Genomic DNA, 22,184 nt, shown 5'->3' with positions numbered 1-22,184 from the left:
TCACTGTCAGTTTGACAGTTTCCGACCAAAACCTTTCAGATTAATGGCTATGGGCTATGGCTCACCTTCAAATTAAAACAATAGTTTATTAGTTGGTTTTGGTTGCTGCTGTTTGAGCCTTTTAGTAAATAAATCGGTAGTGAACCAACAATGTCAATGAGGCATGCATGCACGTTATACAACAAAGGATTGTTTTTATGATCGTTTTTATTATAGCCTGACAAGACATGATCACATAAGGTGGACGATGGATGGATTTTAGTTTACTTTAGGTATAGATGTAACGTCAGGTAGGTGGTGGTTCTTTACTCTTCTCATGATGAAACTAAACCGAGGCGATGCTTCATAGTTCATACATATGTCGCAGTCGCGCTGCACGGCTGCAGTGCAACGCGTTGTGATAGTTGTAGATTGGCTATTTTCAGATCAGTATTCAGATCACCGCTCAACCTCGTTTATTAAAACGACTACAGGCTACAAGTTACAACTTACAACACAAAAAGAAAGCTTGCAGTCTTGCACTGTTGGTAGAATATATTGAAATGAAAATGCCAGGCTGTATGCCGGGCGCTGCATGCGTATTGCCGTCAATGCCGTGCGTAACTCTCCGCCTCCCGGCCGACACTTTTTTTATTTAAGCCCATTGCCTGAGGCTGATATAATTTCATGATAGAATGATCATAATAACATCAACATGTGCTCTTCTTTGGACCTGTATGAACGTCATGCAGCGCTGTTCTCCTTAACAGCTGTCTTTAATTCATTAATGTGAATGGGCTCCTCTCACACTCTCAGTCCTTGCGATCGGGTTGATATAATAGAACGTTTTGCATCTCGTCTCGAGTGGTCTCGGTGGGGGAAGAGACCCGAGACAATAAGTCCGAGACCAAGACAAGACCAAGACAAATGAGGCGCGAGACCGAGACGAGACCACAAGACAAAAAAGGCGAGAAGCGCGAGACCGAGACAAGACCAAGACAAATGAGAGGCGAGACCGAGACGAGACCACAAGACAAAAAAAGGCGAGAAGCGCGAGACCGAGACAAGACCAAGACAAATGAGGCGCGAGACCGAGACGAGACCACAAGACAAAAAAAGGCGAGAAGCGCGAGACCGAGACAAGACCGAGACCACGAAAATTTGGTCTCGAGACCGGTCTCGAGACGAGACCAGGTGGTCTCGACTACAACACTACAGACTGGTATTGTCTATGTATGTGATGATGATTGACTGCCCCTTCATAGAGTTCATATGCTACTATACAAAACAAACACAGGGAAGGGAAAGGAATGTATATTCGTAGACACATTTCAACGAGGCAATTCATAGTACTTAGTACACTACACTAGTACACTACACAAAAAGGACCACTTCACCACTTTCCTACCTACCTTCACATAATCGGTCCTCACTAATAATCATGATAACATGGCAAAAGAAACCTCTACTCAGTCTGTGTTCTCATAGGAGGGCTGTGGGCAGTTCAGAAAACCGTCCACCAGTGACATCATCGATGGGGAATCCAAGCTAATAGAAACGGCAGGCTTTCTACTTGCAATGGAAGCCATAATACAAATCTATAGTAAAAAGAAAATCTAGTTTAAAAAAGATAATCTGCCTAACGATGATGCCACTGGTGGACGGGTGTCTCAACTGCCCACAGCCCTCCTATGAGACACAGACTGAGACTGAGTAGAAAAAAATGCCATTTTATCACGAGGACATATGAAGTGGTCCTTTAACCCATTCTGAACGGGAACCCATTGTGGTGTTAGCATCATGTCGCGCTTTAGCTATTGAAAAATAGCAGATCTACAAGCTCATAGCGCGCCACCGAGTGGCGCGCTACGAGCTTGTAGGTCTGCTATTTCTGAAAAATCGAAGAACGACTGACATTTTTTAGAATCTGATCTCAGGTCAGAATGGGCTAATCAGACCAGTGTGTGTCCAGTGGAAACCTCGTATGAATCTGATCTCAGGTCAGAATGGGTTAAGCGCATTGAGACAAAGTACAACAGACAGTGACATTAGGCAGCACATCTCTATCGCACTCTCCTATATATTTCTCTATAGCTTACACACACACAGTAACGTCTCTTTACTTCTCACAAGGTCAGAAAACGGTCCCACTGCCCTCAGCTCTTCACCATTAACTGCACATCTGAACGTATACTGTAAACAAGACAGTACATTTCTTTTTTCATCATAATTTATTTTGAGGGTTTTCTCTTTTTGACATAGACACAAGGACAACACAACAGACTTTACATACAAGACAGTGTACATATAAAATACTAACAACAATGTATATAAAAACAACAATGAAAACAAAGAAAATAAAAGTTACAAAAGAAAATAATAATGATAACAATCATTTCCAAGTGGTACAGGGTTGTGCAATGCATGTGTGCAAGTGACGGTGGGTTCCGTCCTACACAGAATCAACTGCGCTCTTCGATATAATCCAAACAGGGTGTCCATACCTCTACGAATATATAACATCTGCCTTATTTTGCGTGTCACATTTAAGTCTCTCCAGTGGTAATAGACAAGTGACACTATTTGGGCCGTCCACATGTGTTCTGAAGGTATGTCATCTGTCTTCCATAAAACTAAGATACATTTCTTTGCCAATAATCTAAATAAATGGACATTTCTAGTGATCCAGAGACTACAGTATGTCTCTGCTGCTCAGAGTGAACACACAGGGGAGCAGTTATGGCGTCAGTCTTATCCTCATACTGTATAACTGGTCCTCTCGTTCAAAATTATTATGTCAATATATATGAATACAAGGTTGATATTTAATGGTTGAAACTCCTGCAGCCACTGTCAACTTACAGAGTTCATTACATTAAAGCATATTTTGTCAAGTCACAAGTGTTCTTTTTTCCTCCAGGATGCTGCGATGTTAAAGGCGCTTAATTACAACATTAACCCCGCATGTGGTTTTAAAAATCGCAAATTCAATAAAATATCACTGTATAGTGTCCGAGCCCTATATGCTTGAACACATGTGGTTAACTGACGGCAAGGAACGTTGTCCAAAATTGTCTGCTGAGTTCACAAACAAAGAAACGCAGTGTGCTCCTGCCAATCAGCATTAATGAGAGCGTGATTGAGGACACATTAAAACTCCTTCAGTGCCACAAATTGCCACACATTTTCTTTTTCTTTTTTACTTCATCCAGATTTAGAAAATTCCTCTAATCTGGTGTTCAGGTGATGATATGCACATTACATGCACATTGCACAATACAATTAAAATGTATTTATTTCATTTATAATGAGCTTCAGTGGCAACGAGGGCCAAAACTGGTATCCACCTGGTGGCACTGGATGAGTTTTAAATAGGCATGGCAACCCTGGCCACTCCCTGAGGTGACATCATCAATTAGTATAAAAAAGACATCACAGTATTGACATCATATGGCTCTTACAATCACTTTTACATTAAAAAAGTAAAAAAACAACTAGCCAATGCCGTAAGTTCATGAGGTGGACAGCCGCAGCCCCCGCCGGCGTGGGCAATGCAGGGCTCAAGTCAACATGTTGAAAGAGCACAGACTTTCATTTCATGCCATATGAAAGCGGGGAATCATAGCTTCAAATTGACATGTTGGTTGTTCAGTTTGACCCACCAGTTTTGGAGATATGGCTTATAGAGTGATGTCTTGCCGAAAACAGCGAGTTGAGAAAACAGGCTTGAAAGGTTAACTTCTGTGGTCTCTAGCATTACACCTAGCTACATGTCGATTTCAGCTCTGACACTTATTTCAGACATGCTCTATGTGAAGAGTCTGCCTGTGCTATTAACTCATTTTTGGAAAAATAACAATAAAAAAAGTTTTTCTCTGGTGAATTTGCGCGACGGCAGTCTCTCAGTCAAATTTGGTCACAATGGTTGAATCATGTGTACTAGTAACAAGAAGCCATGGAACAGACTCAGTGCTCTGACCATACTGATAGCATTCGGGGTGTAACGATATATAGTAACTGCATCGAAACATCAATATTAATTTCAAGATTAAAATGAAAGTATATCGAAATGAAAACAGCAACATTGACTATGCATCGTATCGTTTTGCAAGGCAAAATAATGGGTATCGAATCGTTTTGCCATGAAAATAATCGATTGTATCAATACGACATTTTTCTGCGTGGTATTTAGCAATTCTTTGAAGAAAAAAATAAAAAGAGGGGATTAATTACTTAGTTTAAAATAATGTCAATGTATTTTAAAAAGTTACTGTATCGATTTCAAATCACTGCATCGCATCGCGTCACCATAGTGAACCAATATCGCCCATGTATCGTATCGCCAACCATGTATCGTGATACGTATCGTATAACTGTTAAAATGTATTGTTACACCCCTGGATAGAAGGACAGTGGTGTGCTGGTTAAAACAGAATGTAAACATACTGACAATTTCGTCAGCAAATAAAAACTATAGGCTAAGAGACAAGAGATCCAGTATGAGTCATTTTACACAGATCTACAACGCATCGCGACGCGTTGTAAGCTTCGTAGATCGGCTATTTTCACCAAGTGTAAAAACAGGCAGCAACGCCCACCAAAATACATTTTAGTCCACTAAATCAACTGTAGATTTAGTCGACTAAAACCGTATGATATTTAGTCGACTAAAACTAGACTAAGCCATTCCAGGTGACTACAATGTAACTAATTGAAAACTATGGGGACCGTAGCCTAATGAATGTCAAACCCCGGGGGGCCCTTGAAATAAAAATGGTTGAAAAATCGAGACTAATAGAGATGTACAAATGGGGGTCCGAAAGGCTGATAAATGTCAATTTGGGGGTCCTTGACATGAAAAATGTTGGGAACCACTGATCTAAAAGTATTGTAGCAGAGAGAGAGAGAGAGTGTCAGAGAAGGAAGTGCAGCTGAAGGGTGACACTACCTACATTCAGAGTGCAGTAGATGTTCCATCAGGTTCCATCAGGTTACTCCTGAGAGACATGAGAACATAATTTGGTGCGAACAAACGGATACTTTGTTCGAAATATATCTCGCTTCCAATAGCCCAGGACACCGAGGGAGACGGCCACGATGACGCAGAGGGGGACACAAAGCCATCCCCACCACCAGGGAAACTGTCCATCTGTAGAGACAGAACGAGGAACAGAGGGAAACTGTCCATCTGTAGAGACAGAACGAGGAACAGAGGTTCAGTCATCCATCCTCCTTACAGCTCCATGATCGACTCAAGAATCTCTGTCTGTCCGTCCGTCCGTCCGTCCGTCCGTCCGTCTCTCTGTCTGTCCGTCTGTCTGTCTGTCTCTCTCTCGGTGGTGTAGTCTACCGTTATATGCTATAGGGCTATATATACGTAGTATGCCATGCGAAGGTTTAAAAACAAAAAATCACACCCGTGTGAAGTAAGTGGTGCAACTCCGTGTGGTGCAACTCCCCTCTCGCTCTCTCATTAGCAGGCAACAGTGCAACACTATCTCTCTCTCTCTCTCTCTCTCTCTGTTTCTGGCACATGTAACAGCGCCACTTTTTCCCCTACCGATACTCTATACCCAGGCAGCCAGCCAGGCAGGCAGGCAGGCACGCACACACACACATACTCACTTTGCACCACTTAAAAAAACAGCACTGGTCTGACTATAATAATAACGTATGTATGACATCTCAGTTTTTTGTGCGGCGTATGTTTTTTAATGGTTTTCAATAGGAGTGCCACGTTTTAAGGAAATGCAAGCAGCATGACAGCTTGTCTGTGAATTGTTTCCTTCCAGAATTTAAATATTTTCAAATCAGGGCGTTTGGAAGTGTTATTTTTTTAGCGTCTTCAAACATGGTTAAACCACTTAGTGGACCAAAGTCTTAACAACACTGTGTAAACAGATCCTGTAATACAATCATATGTCTCTGCTGCCGGGAACAAACCACCTAACTCCAAAATGTTCATTTTTCAGGAAATGGATATAGGCTATATATATATTTATTTTTTTTGGAAATTAAGAAAACAAAAGCAAACAAAAACATAGCAATTACTGCCTCATCAAAGTTGTGATTTGGAATGATCACTTCCATGAGAGGGGGAGAGGTGGTGGAGTTAGTTGCTTTAGCAGACAGTTTGAGGGTCCAATGGAGTTAAGAGCTTTTGTCTGAAGCACTTTTTACTACTTTCCATTGGTTCAATATTTTATTAAAGTGTCGTTGCTGCGTAATTGTCGAGACTTGAGAGTGATGGCTGCGCACAATTCAGCTTTGGTTCTATTTGTATAGTAGTAGCAGTAGTAGTAAAAGCCGAGATTGCACAATGATTATTAAAAAATCAAACCAATAACTCACCTGTTTCTTTACCTGCAGGCAGCATCGGCCGATCCAGAGCAGCATCTAAGGTTGGACCGAGTAGAGATATTGTTTTTTCAGGCTTTTTCATATACTGTAGATTCCATAGATAGACTTCATAGACTTATTTGTAAATTAATGCAATTGGTTGTTAATGACTAAACTTGACTCTTGGCTATTTTCAACTAATGTTCCCTGCACCAGGATAGGGATTCTATGGGTAAACAAATGGTAAAAAAAAAAACGTTCCTGTCACAGAAACATCTGGAGGGCATCTTTAGTAATAGTAACTCTGTAGTAACCTGGACCCATACCTTACAAGCTGACACACGGCACTACTACACTCACGCGGCACGCACACATGCGCACACACACGCGCACACACACACACACACGCACGCACACACACACACACACACACACACACACACACACACACACACACTACGGTACTCACCGGGGTCAGCAGGTTTAGCGAAGGATGGACAGTCTGCAATGAAAACCAGGGTCAAAAGGTCAGCATTTCAGTGAAGTTACAATGAGCACAAAGTATCTACCGTATATACTGTTACTGTATATTACTACCACCACCACTACTACTACTACTGCTACAAATACTACTGCTACTGTAGTTCTACCAATAACTATACCACGACTACAGTTGGTATTACAACCTCTACTAATGTTACAGATGCTGCTGCTAATTGTGCCAATGGTTACACCGCTAGACTACTACTATTACTGTTGACTTGATCAGTACACTACTACACACAGTAACATACTTTGTAAGCATGTAACGATACACTCAACTCACGATACGATACGTATCACGATATGAGGTTCACGATACGATTTATCACGATATTTTCAACACAAAATTATTTTCCAGACAAATGTTTTTTCTTTTAATGATTTCTTCCCCCCGAGCTTTTTTCCCCTTTTAGAATTACTTAATTTCTGTGCAACAACTGTAAACATGCTTTTTTAATTAGAACCTAGCTCGATTTAACATGTAAAAAAAAAAGCTTTCTTTGATGGCATCTTAGGATAGATGTAGACCTATTTGACAGTGCAGAAACACAATTGCCTTCCTTGATGTATTAATGAGCATCAACGACCATCACCTGTGTCACAGGCACATACAGCTCCCCTCTGCAGGCCTCTACTACTGACAGTGACTGCATGGAGTCTGTCTCATTTCTCTCCAAAAGTACTTGAATATGATGGAATATGATTAAAGCTCACATTTCATATTTATTTTTGAAAATCGACTTCTGGGGATTAATATCGATATATGTCGACATACGATATATTGTTGCCTAATCCTTTGTTTGTATTATTACTACTAGACTACTATCTACTCCTACTTTTACTTGTTAATAACAAGTAAAAGTATATAGTAGAAGTAGATAGGAGTATAACAAGTTGTTATTAGATCCATTTGGGTTTAAGTCCAGATGAAGACGTTTGGCACGTCATTCTCTCGATCATTAAACATCGTATTTCATCATCTGAAATCATGAATCACATTCATCTCTATACATGAATACAACGTGTGAAGTCTGTCCCCTCCACCCGACCTGTTAAAAACCACGCCTACGGAGCCACACAATTGGTCCGAAAGCGTCAAAGAGCCAATCAACAGAGCCCTGCTCCTCGTAACATGCAACACATCCATACAGTATGAAGCCTATATATGGGCACAGCAGTGCTATAGGAACATCTTAGTGCTGGGACCTCTGGGGATAATTATTAGACAATCTGACACTTTGAGAAAACCTTTTCAAGTTCTCAACAGTATCTGTGATCTACTGCAAGGATTCCCAAAGTAATCATATTTTAACTGGGCCAGACTCTAGAGCCTTAGACTCACCACCAGGTGTGATGTTAATGTCGAGGGGTTCATCGTCTGCCTCCATCACCAGTCGGATTGTCGCCGGGATGTCCTTACAGACCAGTGCACGGACGGCCGTGTTGTTCCGACCCGGAAGACACGGCACGCACCGCTTCTGGGCGGGAGTACTGGTGTTGTAACACGGCAACATGTCAGCTGGTTGACCTCTCCACAGGAAGCCTTTGTCATCATCATCATCATAGATGTGGTTCACCTTCTCAAACTGTGGGTCAGTCGTGTTGAAGCACGTGAGATTCATCTGCGGAGGATAGGAGATAGGTGACGTTTAATTACAGTTTTCTGAAAAAAAACTCTGTTTCTATGTCAGTGGTGCTCAACCTTTTTCATGTCAAGGACCCCCAAAATGATTGCCCACCGACCCCCATCTGAAAATATGTTGTTCTAAGCCAGGCATTCCCAAATTTTGGCTGTGCACCCCCTGACCTTAGCTGACGCTAGGTCAAAATGCATCAGGCTCGCATTCCTTTCATTTTAGGTTGAGAGCGACACACACACACACACACACACACACACACACACACACACACACACACACACACACACACACACACACACACTTGTCTTGTCTTGTCTTGAGTTGAAACTGTGACGCTGGATGTGTGAGGGAATTTGGAAAGGGGGGGCTGTGGGGAGGAATGTCACTACACAGAGAGATAGAGAGAGAGAGAGAGAGAGAGAGAGAGAGAGAGAGAGCTGCTGCTCCCCCTTCTCGAGTCACTTAGCTCTATACAAAAATTGTGTTTTACCAAATGTTGACGTTTGTGTTAAATAACACTATAAACCGTCCGCCATTACCCTTTTCATGTCACACACCCCCTGCAGTTCTCCACGCACCACTAGGGATAGCACCACCATTTACTGTAGCCTACAATAGGTTTCTTTTACTATTTTCCATTGTTTGATGCGTGATTAAAGTTAAGAAGATGAAAAACAATAATTATCTATGAATATTTATATACTGGCCTGAATATAAGACTATAGGCTTTTTCCCCCAATGGAAATATCCTAAAAAATGAGGTCGTATTATAATCGGGGACTAGACAATTTGATATTCAATGTTCTTTTTTCCACAAATGAGTCTGGACAAATGGGGGTCGTCTTATAATATAATATCTGTATATATATAATATACTATGTATGTATATAATCTCTGTAATTTTCAGACACAAAACTGTCATGGTCTGGTCGTGTGGTGAGAACCCAAATGCAGGACAGCCAGACAGAATAGTGTTCAAAACCCATGATATAGGGAATGCGATACAGGTGAAAAGGTGAACAGAAGACTTTACAGACAAACAATGCAACACAAACAATGATCCGACAAGAACTGACTGGTGGAACTAATATACTGCACACGAGGGATGATTAGACATGGGCTACAGCTGGAGAGGACAAGACCAAAACAACTAGACCAGTGGTTCTCAACCTTTCTATACCATGTACCACCTCAGACAATATCTGGCTCTCCAAGTACCACCATAATAACTGACGTTAAAATACAGGAGCGCACAGCTATACCCCAGCCTATTCAGCTATGCACAGTTAGCACACGGGGGAAATGTAATGTATTATTTTAATTGTTTTGTTTTTGTTCCATTCCTAAGCCAATAGTGCATGCCGCTCTGACGAAACTCTGTCTAATCATTAATCAGCTCAACTGATGATATTTAACGTGATTAACCCGTTCTCAAATCTTCTATTAGCGGCTTGGTGTGCCGTCATGCTCATTTTCAGCACGGCTGGAGAGCCCATTTCAACCAATTGCTTGGTCAGAAGAACTATACCTGTATTAACCCATTCAGGACAGGGAACCCTTTTTAGTATTTTAAGCAAAAGGTCATACTTTAGGTATTGAAAAAATAGCAGATCTACAAGCTCATAGATCACATAGCTCACTCATTGTGAGCTTGTAGATCTGCTATTTTCAGCATGGAACCAAGTGTAAAATGACTTTTGTCTTTTACTCTTGTCCACTAGTCCCTTATCATAACATTTGAGTCTAATTTTTATTTCTTGACAAAATCGACAGCATATTTAGTCACGGTTTTAGTCATCATGGCTCAGTTTTTATTTTTTTTCTATGGAGTTATTGTCAGTGAAAAAAAGGCAGTCGACAGACATTTGTCGCCATAGCATTAGTCGCCAAAAACAACACCGATGTGCAGGCAAAGTCTTGTGGCACAAAACAAACGAACGAATGACAAAACAAAACAAACAAATTCAAGCTATCATTTCCCCCTTGTGATAAAGACAGAATGCTTTCTCACTTTTCCTCTTGAGCCACATGTTTAATTGTTTTTCATTTTCTGTTTGGCATAACCTCATTTCATACTCAGTATTCCCGCATGTCGGTATTCAGTCATTATCCAACAGTTTGCTGTTTAACTATGCCGGCTAAGTTAGCAATCAGTTGATCTTGACTTCTACCGTCTTATATGCATATATTCATTTAATTTCATCAATTGGTTGGTCAAACATACTTTTATTCCTTTCAAAGTCCAACAGTTTGACGACATAGTAATGATTACTCAAACACCCACTACTCACACCATCCTCATTTCCTGGTCAAAGTTTCACAAAAGAGTCACTACTGAATCCACTGCTCCTTTTATAGGTGGAGGATTCAATTGGGTTGCACCATGTTGCATTACAGTATACTGTAAATTAGGGGTAACCAACCAGGGGGTTTGGTTACAACCCCTGGTTACAACCCCTGGTTGTAACCAGGGGTTACAACCAGGGGTTGGACGGGAACCTTTCCCGTCGATCGCGAAGTGTCAGACCCATTGGAATGCAAATGCTTGCCTTTCAGGCTGCCTTTATATCCTACTCGTCTCTTTGAAAACGCTTCTTTTGATTGTGGGTGGGGGGGGCGGACGGACGACGGGGACCTAACGACGGTGAAAAGTTGACTTCACTGACTGATTTTTAAACGGCTTCGAGTCAGTGTTACTTCCATGTTGCGTAGCACTGTCGTATCTTTGGCAGCAGCAGCTGTAGGCTATTTTCTCACGATCGCGTTAATGAAACCAAACGCTACACGCGGTGCAGGATTATTATTTCATGTGAATCATGTCAAAATGAAAAGATGATGATGTGGTTGGCACACAGCGCAGCAGCAGCGCAGCACAGCGGCCCGAGAACACAATAAGAAATATAACATTATTATTCTCCTCCTCCTCCTCCAACAACTCGATAACGTTCTCATTTTAGTTTGTTACTCATTTTCTGAGCCATGCAAATAAACAACAACCAGCACTGACGAGACGGAGAGGTTCATGTGCCCTGCGCGTAAAGCTTAGCCAGAAACAAAAAGGTAGTCACGGTAGTCAATAGTCACCGCACGCTGAGAGCCACATACACAGCTGCATTTGGTTTTTAATTAAGGGCGCGTTCTGAATATACCAGTCTGCAATGCAAACTAATAGGCGAGTGCACTCCAGGGCATATGCAAAGGGAAAGAATGACTTCTGTCCGTGACAATAATCAATGCTACAGTTTGAATTCTGTACACACGCACACATAGAGCAAACTTGTTGAAGTACAACGCACGGCATGAGTCAAGTAGCTGCTTTTGTATCAAATGAAATGGCCTTTTCACAAATAAAATCCAAGTTTAGAACTCGTATGACTGACTCACATCTTAATGACACCCTCAGACTGGCAATCACTAAATATGAACCAGATTTCAAAACGCTTGCAGATAAAGTGCAGTCTCATTAAAGGTGGGCTGACCCTGAGAGTATGTCACCATGCATATCTGTGCAAATATATATGGTCATGTTATGCCTATGTCATTTTAACATCTGCCAATGTGAATATTCATTGAAAAAATACTAATTATTTCTAATTTGTCTTAATATTATTTGACATTGATAATATAACTTACTATAAGTATTTATTCTAATTTAAGCTTTAGTCTTTGTGTGGATGTGTGCACATGCATTGAGCCTGTCAGAAATAGCAAAAAAACAAGTGTTTTTTCGAACACGTTTTAGTGGTAGATCTTGGCTTACAATTGGGAATAAAATGGGCTCTTGGGCTTGAAAAGGTTGGTTACCACTGCTGTAAATGTTGGAAATGTTTTCTGGGTCACATGTTCACTAGTTGTGTAAGTGAATGTTTTTTGGGAAACCTGTCTCTAGACAGATGGTATGGGCCACTAGTGAGAGGCCTGAGTTTGAGTGCATGTAGTCAGTCCATGGTGAGACATGGACGGAAGGGGGCACAATGCGGGAAGCTCTGCCCTAGGACAGTGTAGGGACTGGTAATGTCCACACTGGATGCTTGAATTTAAGCTTGTCATTTAATTTTGTTATTTTCATTTTATTTGAAAATTATATTTTATTTTTGTGCAAGAAATATTTTTCCTGAGGCATTTTTTGGAACATTCTTTTTGGAATTGATTGATGAAATAAACCGTTGGCAACGATGGAGATCTTTTGGTATATGTCATTTTTCTGTGCACCTAGCCCTCATCAAACGGACTCATTTACACCCCTCCTGCTCAGACCATCTACACGTGCTGAGGGTGTGGTGTGAGGGGGTGGTGTGAGCCGGGGGTTGTCCATGATAGCGTTCAACTTCTTCGCTATGTACTACTAGGGCTGACCTCGATTAGTCGAATAGTCGACTAATCGATCGGAACGGGTCTCAGTCGACTGGCTACCTCTCAGTCGATGTTCACCAAAAAAAAAAGGAGAAAAAAAAAGAGGGTTTTCTTTTTTTCTTCACAAAATATTATTGTATTATTCCACTAAGGTCTGTGGGGGACATAAACACATTTGAACATGCTTTCTGACTGTTTTTAATCAATCTCCAATGTGCATGTGGTGGAGTGTGTCTGCTGCCTGTGTGGCAAAGTGCCACTGCCTGTGACATGAATCGCACAGTGCCGGCCGGCCTGATAGACTCCAGAATCTCAATCTGCACCTGCTGTGCTCAATCTGGCTAATGACAAGCCTCTCAGTCGATGTTCATGGGGGGTGCTCAGTCGACTATCAGTCGACTAACAGCAAATGCATTCATGTTAATTTCGACTATACAAATCCTTAGTCGGGGACAGCTCTATGTACAGTATACTACGCACCTTCTCCATCTCCCCCACCCTGTCCAGGGTAGCCCCAACGACGGCGCCAGCGGCAGCGCTCCTCCTGACCCTGGCACTGACGGGACCCCACCGGCAGGCAAACGCACAGAAGAAGAGGAGCATCCCGTTACGCGCCACCGCCGCCATCTCAAGAACTACTGTTCAGGAGAAAAGAGAGAACAAGATGTGAGTATGTTAACCCATTCTGACCTGAGATCAGATTCATACGAGGTTTCCACTGGACACACACTGGTCTGATGAACCCATTCTGACCTGAGATCAGATTCTAAAAATGTCAGTCATTCTTCGATTTTTCAAAAATAGCAGACCTACAAGTTGTAGATCTGCTATTTTTCAATAGCTAAAGCATAACATGATGCTAACACCAAAACGGGTTCCCGGTCAGAATGGGTTAATAATGCAATGCACAACTATTTGTATTCATAATGCTGTGTATATGAATCACAACACTGACCTCATCTAACCCTGGTTAACCATACATCATCACCTATATAGATCTGCATATATGGAGCCGGCCAGTAACTCTATAATACATCTGACCTCAAACCCTTAGATCTCCATATAGTATGGAGCTGACCTGTTCTAACATTCCATCATGTTGATCTGACGTCATCAAACCCTGTACACTCCAGACACACTCCATGATATATGGGCCAGTACAGAATTAATTCCATGTTGATCTGTCCCCCCCCTGCAATTCCAAAGTGCCAGCGCTCGCCCATAGCAGTCTGCCGCCAACGAGGCGGACGGACGCGTGCACGCGACCTCGAGGTCACTTCTTCTCGCCCTCAGCGCGTCTTACTGGCATTTTTATATATTCATTCGAATTCATTTTCCTCTTGTGTGAATAGGATGGGATAGGTTAGGTGTACACTAGGCTACTGTATTTTGACGTAAGTCATAATGGTGGTATATATGTGGAGAGCCAAATCATGTTTTCTGAGGTTGTACGTGGTGACAAAGGCACACATGCACGCACACGCACACGCACACACACACACACACACACACACACACACACACACACACACACACACCTGCAACCCTGTGCACGTGCCTCCAAGCACACACATATGTTTTTTGACCATGTCTTTTGCACAATGGTACTTTTTAGCTTACATTTCTGTCACATAAAGTATTCAATCAACGTACTGTATAATAGCGACTGCTATTTTGCTCTATCTACATACTTTTGGTTGCTATCCTAACTCATTTGTCACTCGTCATGCGGCACAAATGCGGCACAAATCCATACGTTTTTTCAGTTGTCATTTATAGTCTGTATAGTACATATATTTTCTTTTCTTTGTGACTGCAGCAGAGTGGCTCATGCAGGGCCTCTGCCAGAACACTAAAAGCCTAATTATCTCCCCTGCCCAAGGGGGAATACCCCTTTAGGCTCGTATATAAGGGGCTCCACCGCTAAACCCCTTATCCCTAAACTTCTTCAATCTACATTGACACGTTGTGAGCTTGTAGACTGGCCATTTTAACTATACAAAAATGTTTTGCAAAATAGTAAAAAAAAAAAAAAAAAAAAAAAAAAAAAAAAGGGCAAATAACTTTAGGGATAATGGGTTCAGCAGTGACGAAAAATGGAGCCCAAGATGTTTGGCTCTAGCGCCCTTCTCGCACCGCGTGTGTGTGTTCGGATCCCGGACATTACAACGGCAAGTTACGGCATCATCCTATAGCTCAGTACAGAAACCCAGGGAAGTAGGCCTATGCCTATCATGGGTATATTGTATTAACATGCCATTTAGAACAGGTTTATATAGTAACTGTATATACAGATATGCCTACTTTAAATGCATACTGCGGTCACAACAGATCACTTTTACAACTTACAAGAGCAAACAACTCCAGTGTGCGTGCGTATACGTGTTTCATCATCACCGGCTGGATGCAATTAAGCGATGACTCTTCCCCCCCCCCCCCCCCCCCCCCCCCCCCCCAGCGGTGGGAAAAAAAAGAAGTTGATGTTTTCGCTGGTACTTTTATTTACAGATTGGTAATAAACACAGCGGTACGATTTCAGAACACATGATTCACTCATCTTGTTTCAACAATTCAGCATGCAATGTTCAACAATGTTAAATTGTTTCAACATTTTCAATGCGTGCATAGCAGTATAGGCTGTATAGCCTAGGCCTACTGGAATGCACATGATGACTGCTGTGTAACCCTTCCATATAGGCTATGTGTTGATACTAGACTGTAGTCTCGTCAGTAAGCCAATTTAATTACTTTGTAGGCCGGTTGACACCACACCATATATATAGACCTACAAAATAGACCACGTCTGAGTGAAAATCCAACCGATTCTGTGAATCTTCTCCAATTAACTGAATAGTTCAATTCAGTCTGTGTGTGTTCACGCATGTTCACTGCACTCGCGGCAGCGAATGGATTGCACATTACACTTATTATAAACACGTTTTAAACTTGTAATAACAGCCAGCGATAATGCACACTATAAACAGACCCGCGCCCACGACGAGCACATCGCAACATAACCACACACATTATCCTATATAGTGGGCTAATAATCTTGCTATAAATACAAACTGCGTTTCCACAACTCACAGTGGCCGTCCGTCGCATTATAATGTCAATGAATGCATGAGCAACTTAATCACAAACCAGTGAACCACGCACTAAAAAACGGCTAAACCCAGCAACTAAAGCAAGTATAAACGCACCTTGGTTGTGATGTAGATCTCTGTCCTTGCTCCAATTTCTTGCTGTGTCGCTTGTCCTGCTGTGGGAAGCGCTCTCCGCTACTTTGACAACCTTCCTTACCAGACAGACACTTATAGTTCCATACAGAGTACACCGCCTGAAGTAAGTTAGAACACGCCCACAAACACACGCACGCACACACACACACACACACACACGCACACACACACACACACACACACACACACACACACACACACACACACACACACACACACACACACACACACGCACACGCACACGCCTGCTGCGCCAATCAAATCACGCACACGCGTCAGAATCACAGAACCATAGTAGATTGTAAAAGCATGGATTTATGAATGAACTCGATCGTGCCCATGCTCTATAAGGCGAGGCCGCCCCCTGCTGCTGCTGGAGAGACATCACAGTCAAGGCAAGGGACCATAGAGTTATGCAGGGGACTGATTGATTGATGTGGGGGTTGACTCCTGTCCGGGCCCCTCCTCCAGTGAATAGCGTTTATCCATGTAGTTAACTTTTAGACGTTATTATTTTTTACACAATGTTTACATAATGTGTGTCTTATATCATCGTTTGAATGCTTAATTTATAGTTTTAATGTGCAAATTTATATTTTTTTCAATTCTAGGTTGTTCCGTTGTCTGTGATGGAGTCCACTACATGCTCTGGTAGGCTGTTCGACACCCGGACAGCAGTGTGGAGAAAAGTTCTGTCCAATGTGCGTGTATTGGAGCCTGGGGGTCTTTAAGAAAATGGCAAGAGTGAGACTTTAGGGTCATGATGCGTTCGCCCCGATGGCAACCAAACTAATAATAATAATACTAATAATAATAATAATAATAATAATAAGAAGAAGAAAAACACAATGAGACACAGGTAACCCAACTCAAGAGCTTTTTTTTTTTTGCATATTTATTGTTCATTCATGAAGAATTTTCAAGGTCTGTTCACCGTACAAGTGACACATTCCACAATAATAATATACAGTATATTGATATACTATAATCTAAAGTATAAAAATGTAGTCAGCCTCCAGTCTGACAAGACGCCATACAATATCAAAATCATTTAAAATATAATATATGTAATAAAAATAATCCAGGATCCACTTGGACTTCACATTTATATACTTAGAGTGTTTTTACATTGTATGAAAATATTCCGTTCAAAATATTAAGTTACAATTTGCATTGCTTTACAGAAAAGGTGACGGTAAAATACTGAATTAGGTGTTCATGGCTTATTATTAAATGCTTTCTTACGGTACGTAAACAAGAATAAAGTCTATAATTCTGACGTTCATAGAAAGTTTATATAAAGTACACATGTCCGTTGTGTAGGACAGCTAGGGGATGCACACGCAGATTAGACACACCGACGGTGTGCTGCTCCCGTGCTTGCGCTTAGGGTTTATTTTAGGGTTTGAGGTAGGTTGTCGGTCTAAATTAATGACAGTCGGACCAATAGTATAGCCTATGTCTAAACTAAAGTCTGTATTAGCAGACGTAGATTGGCTATTTTCACAATATTTATCTGTGGGATAGAGTCAAACTAAATGTAATGCCCACTACAATTCGATGTGCTTGTCGGGTTGGGGGGGGGGGTCCCCAGATAAAATATGATTATTGCGGTGGGTCCCCAGTTCAAATTAATTATTATTTTCAGCCTGGAAAGGCTACTGAACAAAGTACCTAACTTGGCACTTTGCTACCTTGGTCTTTTAATATAAAAGATAATTTTATACATTGTGACGTGAGTTATTTTCACAAAACTCTTAATAAAGTAACAAATTATTGACACAGACTACAGTGTTCTGGTCTTAAACAGCGCAAAACCCACAAATGAATCACATTAGAGTAAAATTACACTCCAAGTACTCGAGTACAATTTGAAAACGGGAGTACTTCTTCAGGCCACTGTTCAGTGGTTCTCAAAGTGCGATAGAGGGTCCCTTGAGGGACCTCAAATTGACCATCACAGGTCTGTAACTGAGACTGTACACATGGAACCAAATGGACCTGTCCCTTGCAGGTCCGTAACTCATTCTCCCGTTATTGAGATGGTTGAAATGAAAGGTTCAAGCATTCAGCTTGTACAAGGTGGCCGCCGGGCCAGCGTGTTGACAAAGTCAGTTCAGAAACCACTTTGTTCGGTTGAGAAACGACCTGACCAGTTCAGAAACCAAACCCCTCTTAATCCAGCGGCTGCAGAACCTTCCGTGCCCAGTTCAGATCGGAAATGTGTTTATTATTCCCGTGTTTCAGTCCTGGTGCCTGTGGTGCTCATGAAGCTCAGAAGTGGTCTCAATCCTGGTGCCTGTGTGTGTGTGCGCAGGGTCCAGTTCGGAAGGGGTTTCAGTCTCCGTGCCTGAGCAGGGTCCCGGCCAGGCGGTCCCAGTGGGTGAAGTAGGGGGCGTAGTTGGACCTGGACTTGAGGTGGTGCAGGTGGTGGTGCGGCGCTCCGCCGTAGAGGCCGCGGGGCAGCAGGCGGTGCGTGGCCCAGGGCAGGTCGTAGCCGCAGTGGTCCTCCACCGACAGCCAGATGTTCAGTGTGAAGAAGGCCAGCTCCGTCAGCGGGTGGAGGCCCAGCAGGAAGGGGTTGACCGCGGCGAAGATGCCCAGGGACAGCATCTCCCACGCTCCGGAATACTGCGCCGTCAGGGCCGAGGGGGCCGTGTGGGTGTGGTGCACCTGCCGGGGGTGAGGAAAAAAAGGGTTAAAGTTAATGTCCTAGTATTTGTCAATTGTCACATTGCTGCATGCACAATTTGTTCTCCGCGTTTGATCTCATGGAGCGGTGAGCCGCAGCTGTGCCGTGCTCGGGAATTTTTTTATTTGATTTAACGCCCCAATCCAACCCTTGATGCTGAGTGCCAAGCAGGGAGACATTGGGTGATTTGGGTCCCGCATTGTTACAGTCTTTGGTATGACCCGTCCGGGGATCGAACCCCGACCTCCCAGTTTCAGGACTGACCTGGACACTCTAACCACAAGGCCACTGAGCTGGACAAAGAGAAGAACAGGACAAGGGGACAAGTAACTAGAGTAACTCGCTCACCTTGTGGAAGGTGCGGTAGAGCCAGGGCACCTTGTGGTGCAGCACATGCCAGATGAAGTACTGGAAGTCGAAGAGCAGCAGGCAGGCCAGCATGCCTCCCAGCAGGCTGAGCACGCCGGGAGCACTGGACACACGCTGGACCGCCACGGGTCTCCAGCACCAGTGGAGAACTGTCACCGGGAAGACGAACACCGCATGGTTGTACAGGGACAGGGACAGGCAGCTCCTATAGAGAGACATGAGACAATTGGTGAAACCATGTGGTTGTACAGAGACAGGGCAGCTTCTATAAGATGCTGTAAGATAAGATAAGGTGAAAACATGTGGTTGTATACATAGACAGGGCAGCTTCTATAAGATGCTGTAAGACAAGACAAGGTGAAACCATGTGGTTGTACAAAGGCAGGGACTGGCAGCTCCTATAGGATAAGACAAAGTAAAACCATGTGGTTGTACAAAGGCAGGGACTGGCATAAGACAAGGAGACCATTGAGAAAGTATTGTATCAGAAGAAGCAATTAAGGAAGCCCTCGGCTGAAGCAGGAACCCCCACTACATATTGTATAAAATTACGTTATAGATTAAACCTTTTCATAGATTTCACAGATAATAATAATAACTATATTTGTATAGCACTTTTCAAAAACAAGTTTACAAAGTGCTTCACATAAAATACACAAACAGGCAATTAAAATCAACAATGAAAATGTGTCAAATACAAAATACAAAAAATAATAATAAGAGATGAGATAAAAAGCAGAAACTGGGACTGTTCATTCAAACTCATTAAAAGCCTTTAAATAATAGTGGGTTTTTTAAGAGTTTTTTAAAAGTGGACACTGAAGTGGTCTGTCTGAGTTCCAGAGGTAGTTGGTTCCACAGCAGTGGAGCCCTAGCAGCAAAGGCTCTGCCGCCTTGCGTCACCAGCTTTGTGTTGGGGGGGGTTGAGTAAAACTTTGTCTGCTGATCTGAGGTTACGAGAAGGTATGTGCGGGGACAAGAGTTCGGAAATGTACGTAGGTGCTAGTCCATTTAGTAATTAGTGATTTAAAAACAAACAAGTTAATTTTAAAATCAATTCTGTACATGACTGGTAACCAATGCAGTGAGGCGAGAACAGAAGTAATATGGTCATATCTCCTGGTCTTTGTAAGAACTCATGGCTGCTGTGTTTTGGACTTCTTTATAGACTTGACACAGCACTGTCATCAGTGTTGGATTCATGTTAATGTGTATTTTCAGACAACCACTTACACCCTCAATACTTGAAAGTTGACCTTTCACCCTGTACGCCCCTCCCCCCACACGCACACACACACACGCGTGCACACACAGCTGAGCTGAGCTTGTAGATCTGCATGTTATGTTCAGCCGATGTTCCCCTCGGAATAGGGATGCTCAAAGTTAAAGTATAAAAATAAGTTCCTGTCACACAACTATTTTGCGGCTTCCTGCAGTATATAACTCTGAGGACCCCCTAGAGGTCCCTGACCCCCTGTTGAAGACCCCTGAGGACCCCCTATAGGGGTCCCTGACCCCCTGTTGAAGACCCCTGGCCTACATAGTCATTGTTTTGGTGCTAGCCACTGCTATAGACAGTGTCTGTCCCTGTGTCTGTCTCTGTGTCTGTCCCTGTCTGTCCCTGTCCCTGTATCTGTCCCTGTCTGTCCCTATGTCCGTCTCTGTGTCCGTCTCTGTGTCTGTCCCTGTGTCTGTCTCTGTGTCTGTCCCTGTGTCTGTCCCTGTGTCTGTCCCTGTGTCTGTCCCTGTGTCTGTCCCTGTGTCTGTCCCTGTCTCTGTGTCTGTCCCTGTCTCTGTGTCTGTCCCTGTCTCTGTGTCTGTCCCTGTCTCTGTGTCTGTCCCTGTGTCTGTCTCTGTGTCCGTCTCTGGGTCTGTCCCTGTGTCTGTCTCTGTGTCTGTCCCTGTGTCCGTTTCTGTGTCTGTCCCTGTGTCTGTCTTTGTGTCTGTCTCTATGCCTGTCTCTGTGTCTGTCCCTGTATCTGTCCCTGTGTCTGTCTCTGGGTCTGTCCCTGTGTCTGTCTCTGTCCCTGTCCCTGTCCCTGTTTCTGTCCCTGTGTCTGTCTCTGTCCCTGTGTCTGTCCCTGTGTCTGTCTCTGTGTCTGTCCCTGTGTCTGTCTCTGTGTCTGTCCCTGTGTCTGTCCCTGTGTCTGTCTCTGTGTCTGTCCCTGTTTCTGTCCCTGTGTCTGTCCCTGTGTCTGTCCCTATGTCCGTCTGTGGGCTAATTATTGTCAATTTGGGGGTCCTTGACAATGTAAATGGTCTGGGAACCACTGCAATACAGCTGCACCCCACAGTTTTGTCTTTTTTACCTCATGGTGTCCCAGGTCACAGAGCTGTGGGGCTGAATCCTATAGCTGCGTATCAGAGCCACCCTGGAGGAGAGCAGGTCCAGGCAGGTGAACGGCAGGCAGAACGCCAGGTAGACGCCCAGCGAGAAGAGCACGGGGAAGAAGGGAGAGGCCAGGGGGATGCTGTGACCGGCCGACACCCAGTCCCACACGGGCTGGAGACACATGGTGCGCCCCAGGAACAAGTCCCACACGGGCTGGAGAGACATGGTATATACGACCCAGAAACAAGTCCCACACACGGGCTGGAGGAAAATGGTAAAAAAAATAAATGTATTTCCCTTGGCTTTGTTGACCGTGTTTAATCCTTTAGTCTTGGTATTGCCCGTACGCATACGTGTGCGTGTGTGCGTGTGAGGGAGAGAGAGCTAGAGTGTAGTGCACTAGAGCTTGTGAGCTGGAATAGTGTCTGAACTTGGCTGCTTTTGGCTTTTTTATAACCTTAGCCACGCCCCCCATGTGTGTGCGTATGTACTATGCTGTGGGTGTCCTAGAGGTGCTCCTGCCTCCCTTATAAGGAGTGTGGTTCCTGCCCGGTGCTTTGCTATTGGCTGGGATGAGGAGAGGGGGTTTTCATGGATGGGAGTTTGAGGTATTTGTATTTTGCTTGAGTATTTCCATTTTCATAATACTATATACTTCTACTCCACTACATCTCAGACGGCATTTTACTCCACTC

General features: G+C 43.3%; 2 protein-coding genes across 2 annotated transcripts in view; both read right to left on the bottom strand.

Annotated features, from left to right (window-relative positions):
• Nucleotides 1–2,236: 2,236 nt before the first annotated feature.
• The window catches only part of LOC308320361 (uncharacterized protein), a 41,243-nt gene continuing 21,295 nt past the window's right edge, over nucleotides 2,237–22,184 (bottom strand). The window contains exons 2-6 of the mRNA XM_080770696.1: nucleotides 13,335–13,492; nucleotides 8,204–8,483; nucleotides 6,788–6,820; nucleotides 6,331–6,375; nucleotides 2,237–5,167 (exon numbers count right to left, since the gene is read on the bottom strand). Of these exons, the coding sequence (XP_080626822.1) occupies nucleotides 4,971–5,167; nucleotides 6,331–6,375; nucleotides 6,788–6,820; nucleotides 8,204–8,483; nucleotides 13,335–13,481 (702 nt within the window). The 5' untranslated portion in view covers nucleotides 13,482–13,492 and the 3' untranslated portion in view covers nucleotides 2,237–4,970. The remainder of the gene's footprint in view (nucleotides 5,168–6,330; nucleotides 6,376–6,787; nucleotides 6,821–8,203; nucleotides 8,484–13,334; nucleotides 13,493–22,184) is intronic.
• On the bottom strand, nucleotides 18,364–21,758 carry LOC308320359 (cholesterol 25-hydroxylase-like protein). The gene is made up of 3 exons (XM_080770694.1): nucleotides 21,467–21,758; nucleotides 19,137–19,362; nucleotides 18,364–18,769 (listed from the first exon to the last, which is right to left on the bottom strand). The coding sequence occupies exons 1-3, from the start codon at nucleotides 21,712–21,714 to the stop codon at nucleotides 18,434–18,436; spliced, it is 810 nt and encodes a 269-aa protein (XP_080626820.1). The 5' UTR covers nucleotides 21,715–21,758; the 3' UTR covers nucleotides 18,364–18,433.

This window comes from Protomyctophum bolini (genome assembly GCF_963924005.1).
Source record: "Protomyctophum bolini genome assembly, chromosome: 8".
Lineage (NCBI taxonomy): Eukaryota > Metazoa > Chordata > Actinopteri > Myctophiformes > Myctophidae > Protomyctophum > Protomyctophum bolini.
The sequence above is the reverse complement of the archived record's forward strand: the minus strand, read 5'-3'. Positions and strand labels throughout refer to the sequence as shown.

Excerpts from the sequence above, each read along its gene's own strand:
- LOC308320359 (XM_080770694.1), bottom strand. The coding sequence starts at position 21,714 with ATGTCTCTCCAGCCCGTGTGGGACTTGTTCCTGGGGCGCACCATGTGT. Across the intron at positions 19,363-21,466 it reads GTGACCTGGGACACCATGAG|GAGCTGCCTGTCCCTGTCCC; the intron begins GTAAAAAAGACA and ends GTCTCTCTATAG. Across the intron at positions 18,770-19,136 it reads TCTACCGCACCTTCCACAAG|GTGCACCACACCCACACGGC; the intron begins GTGAGCGAGTTA and ends CACCCCCGGCAG.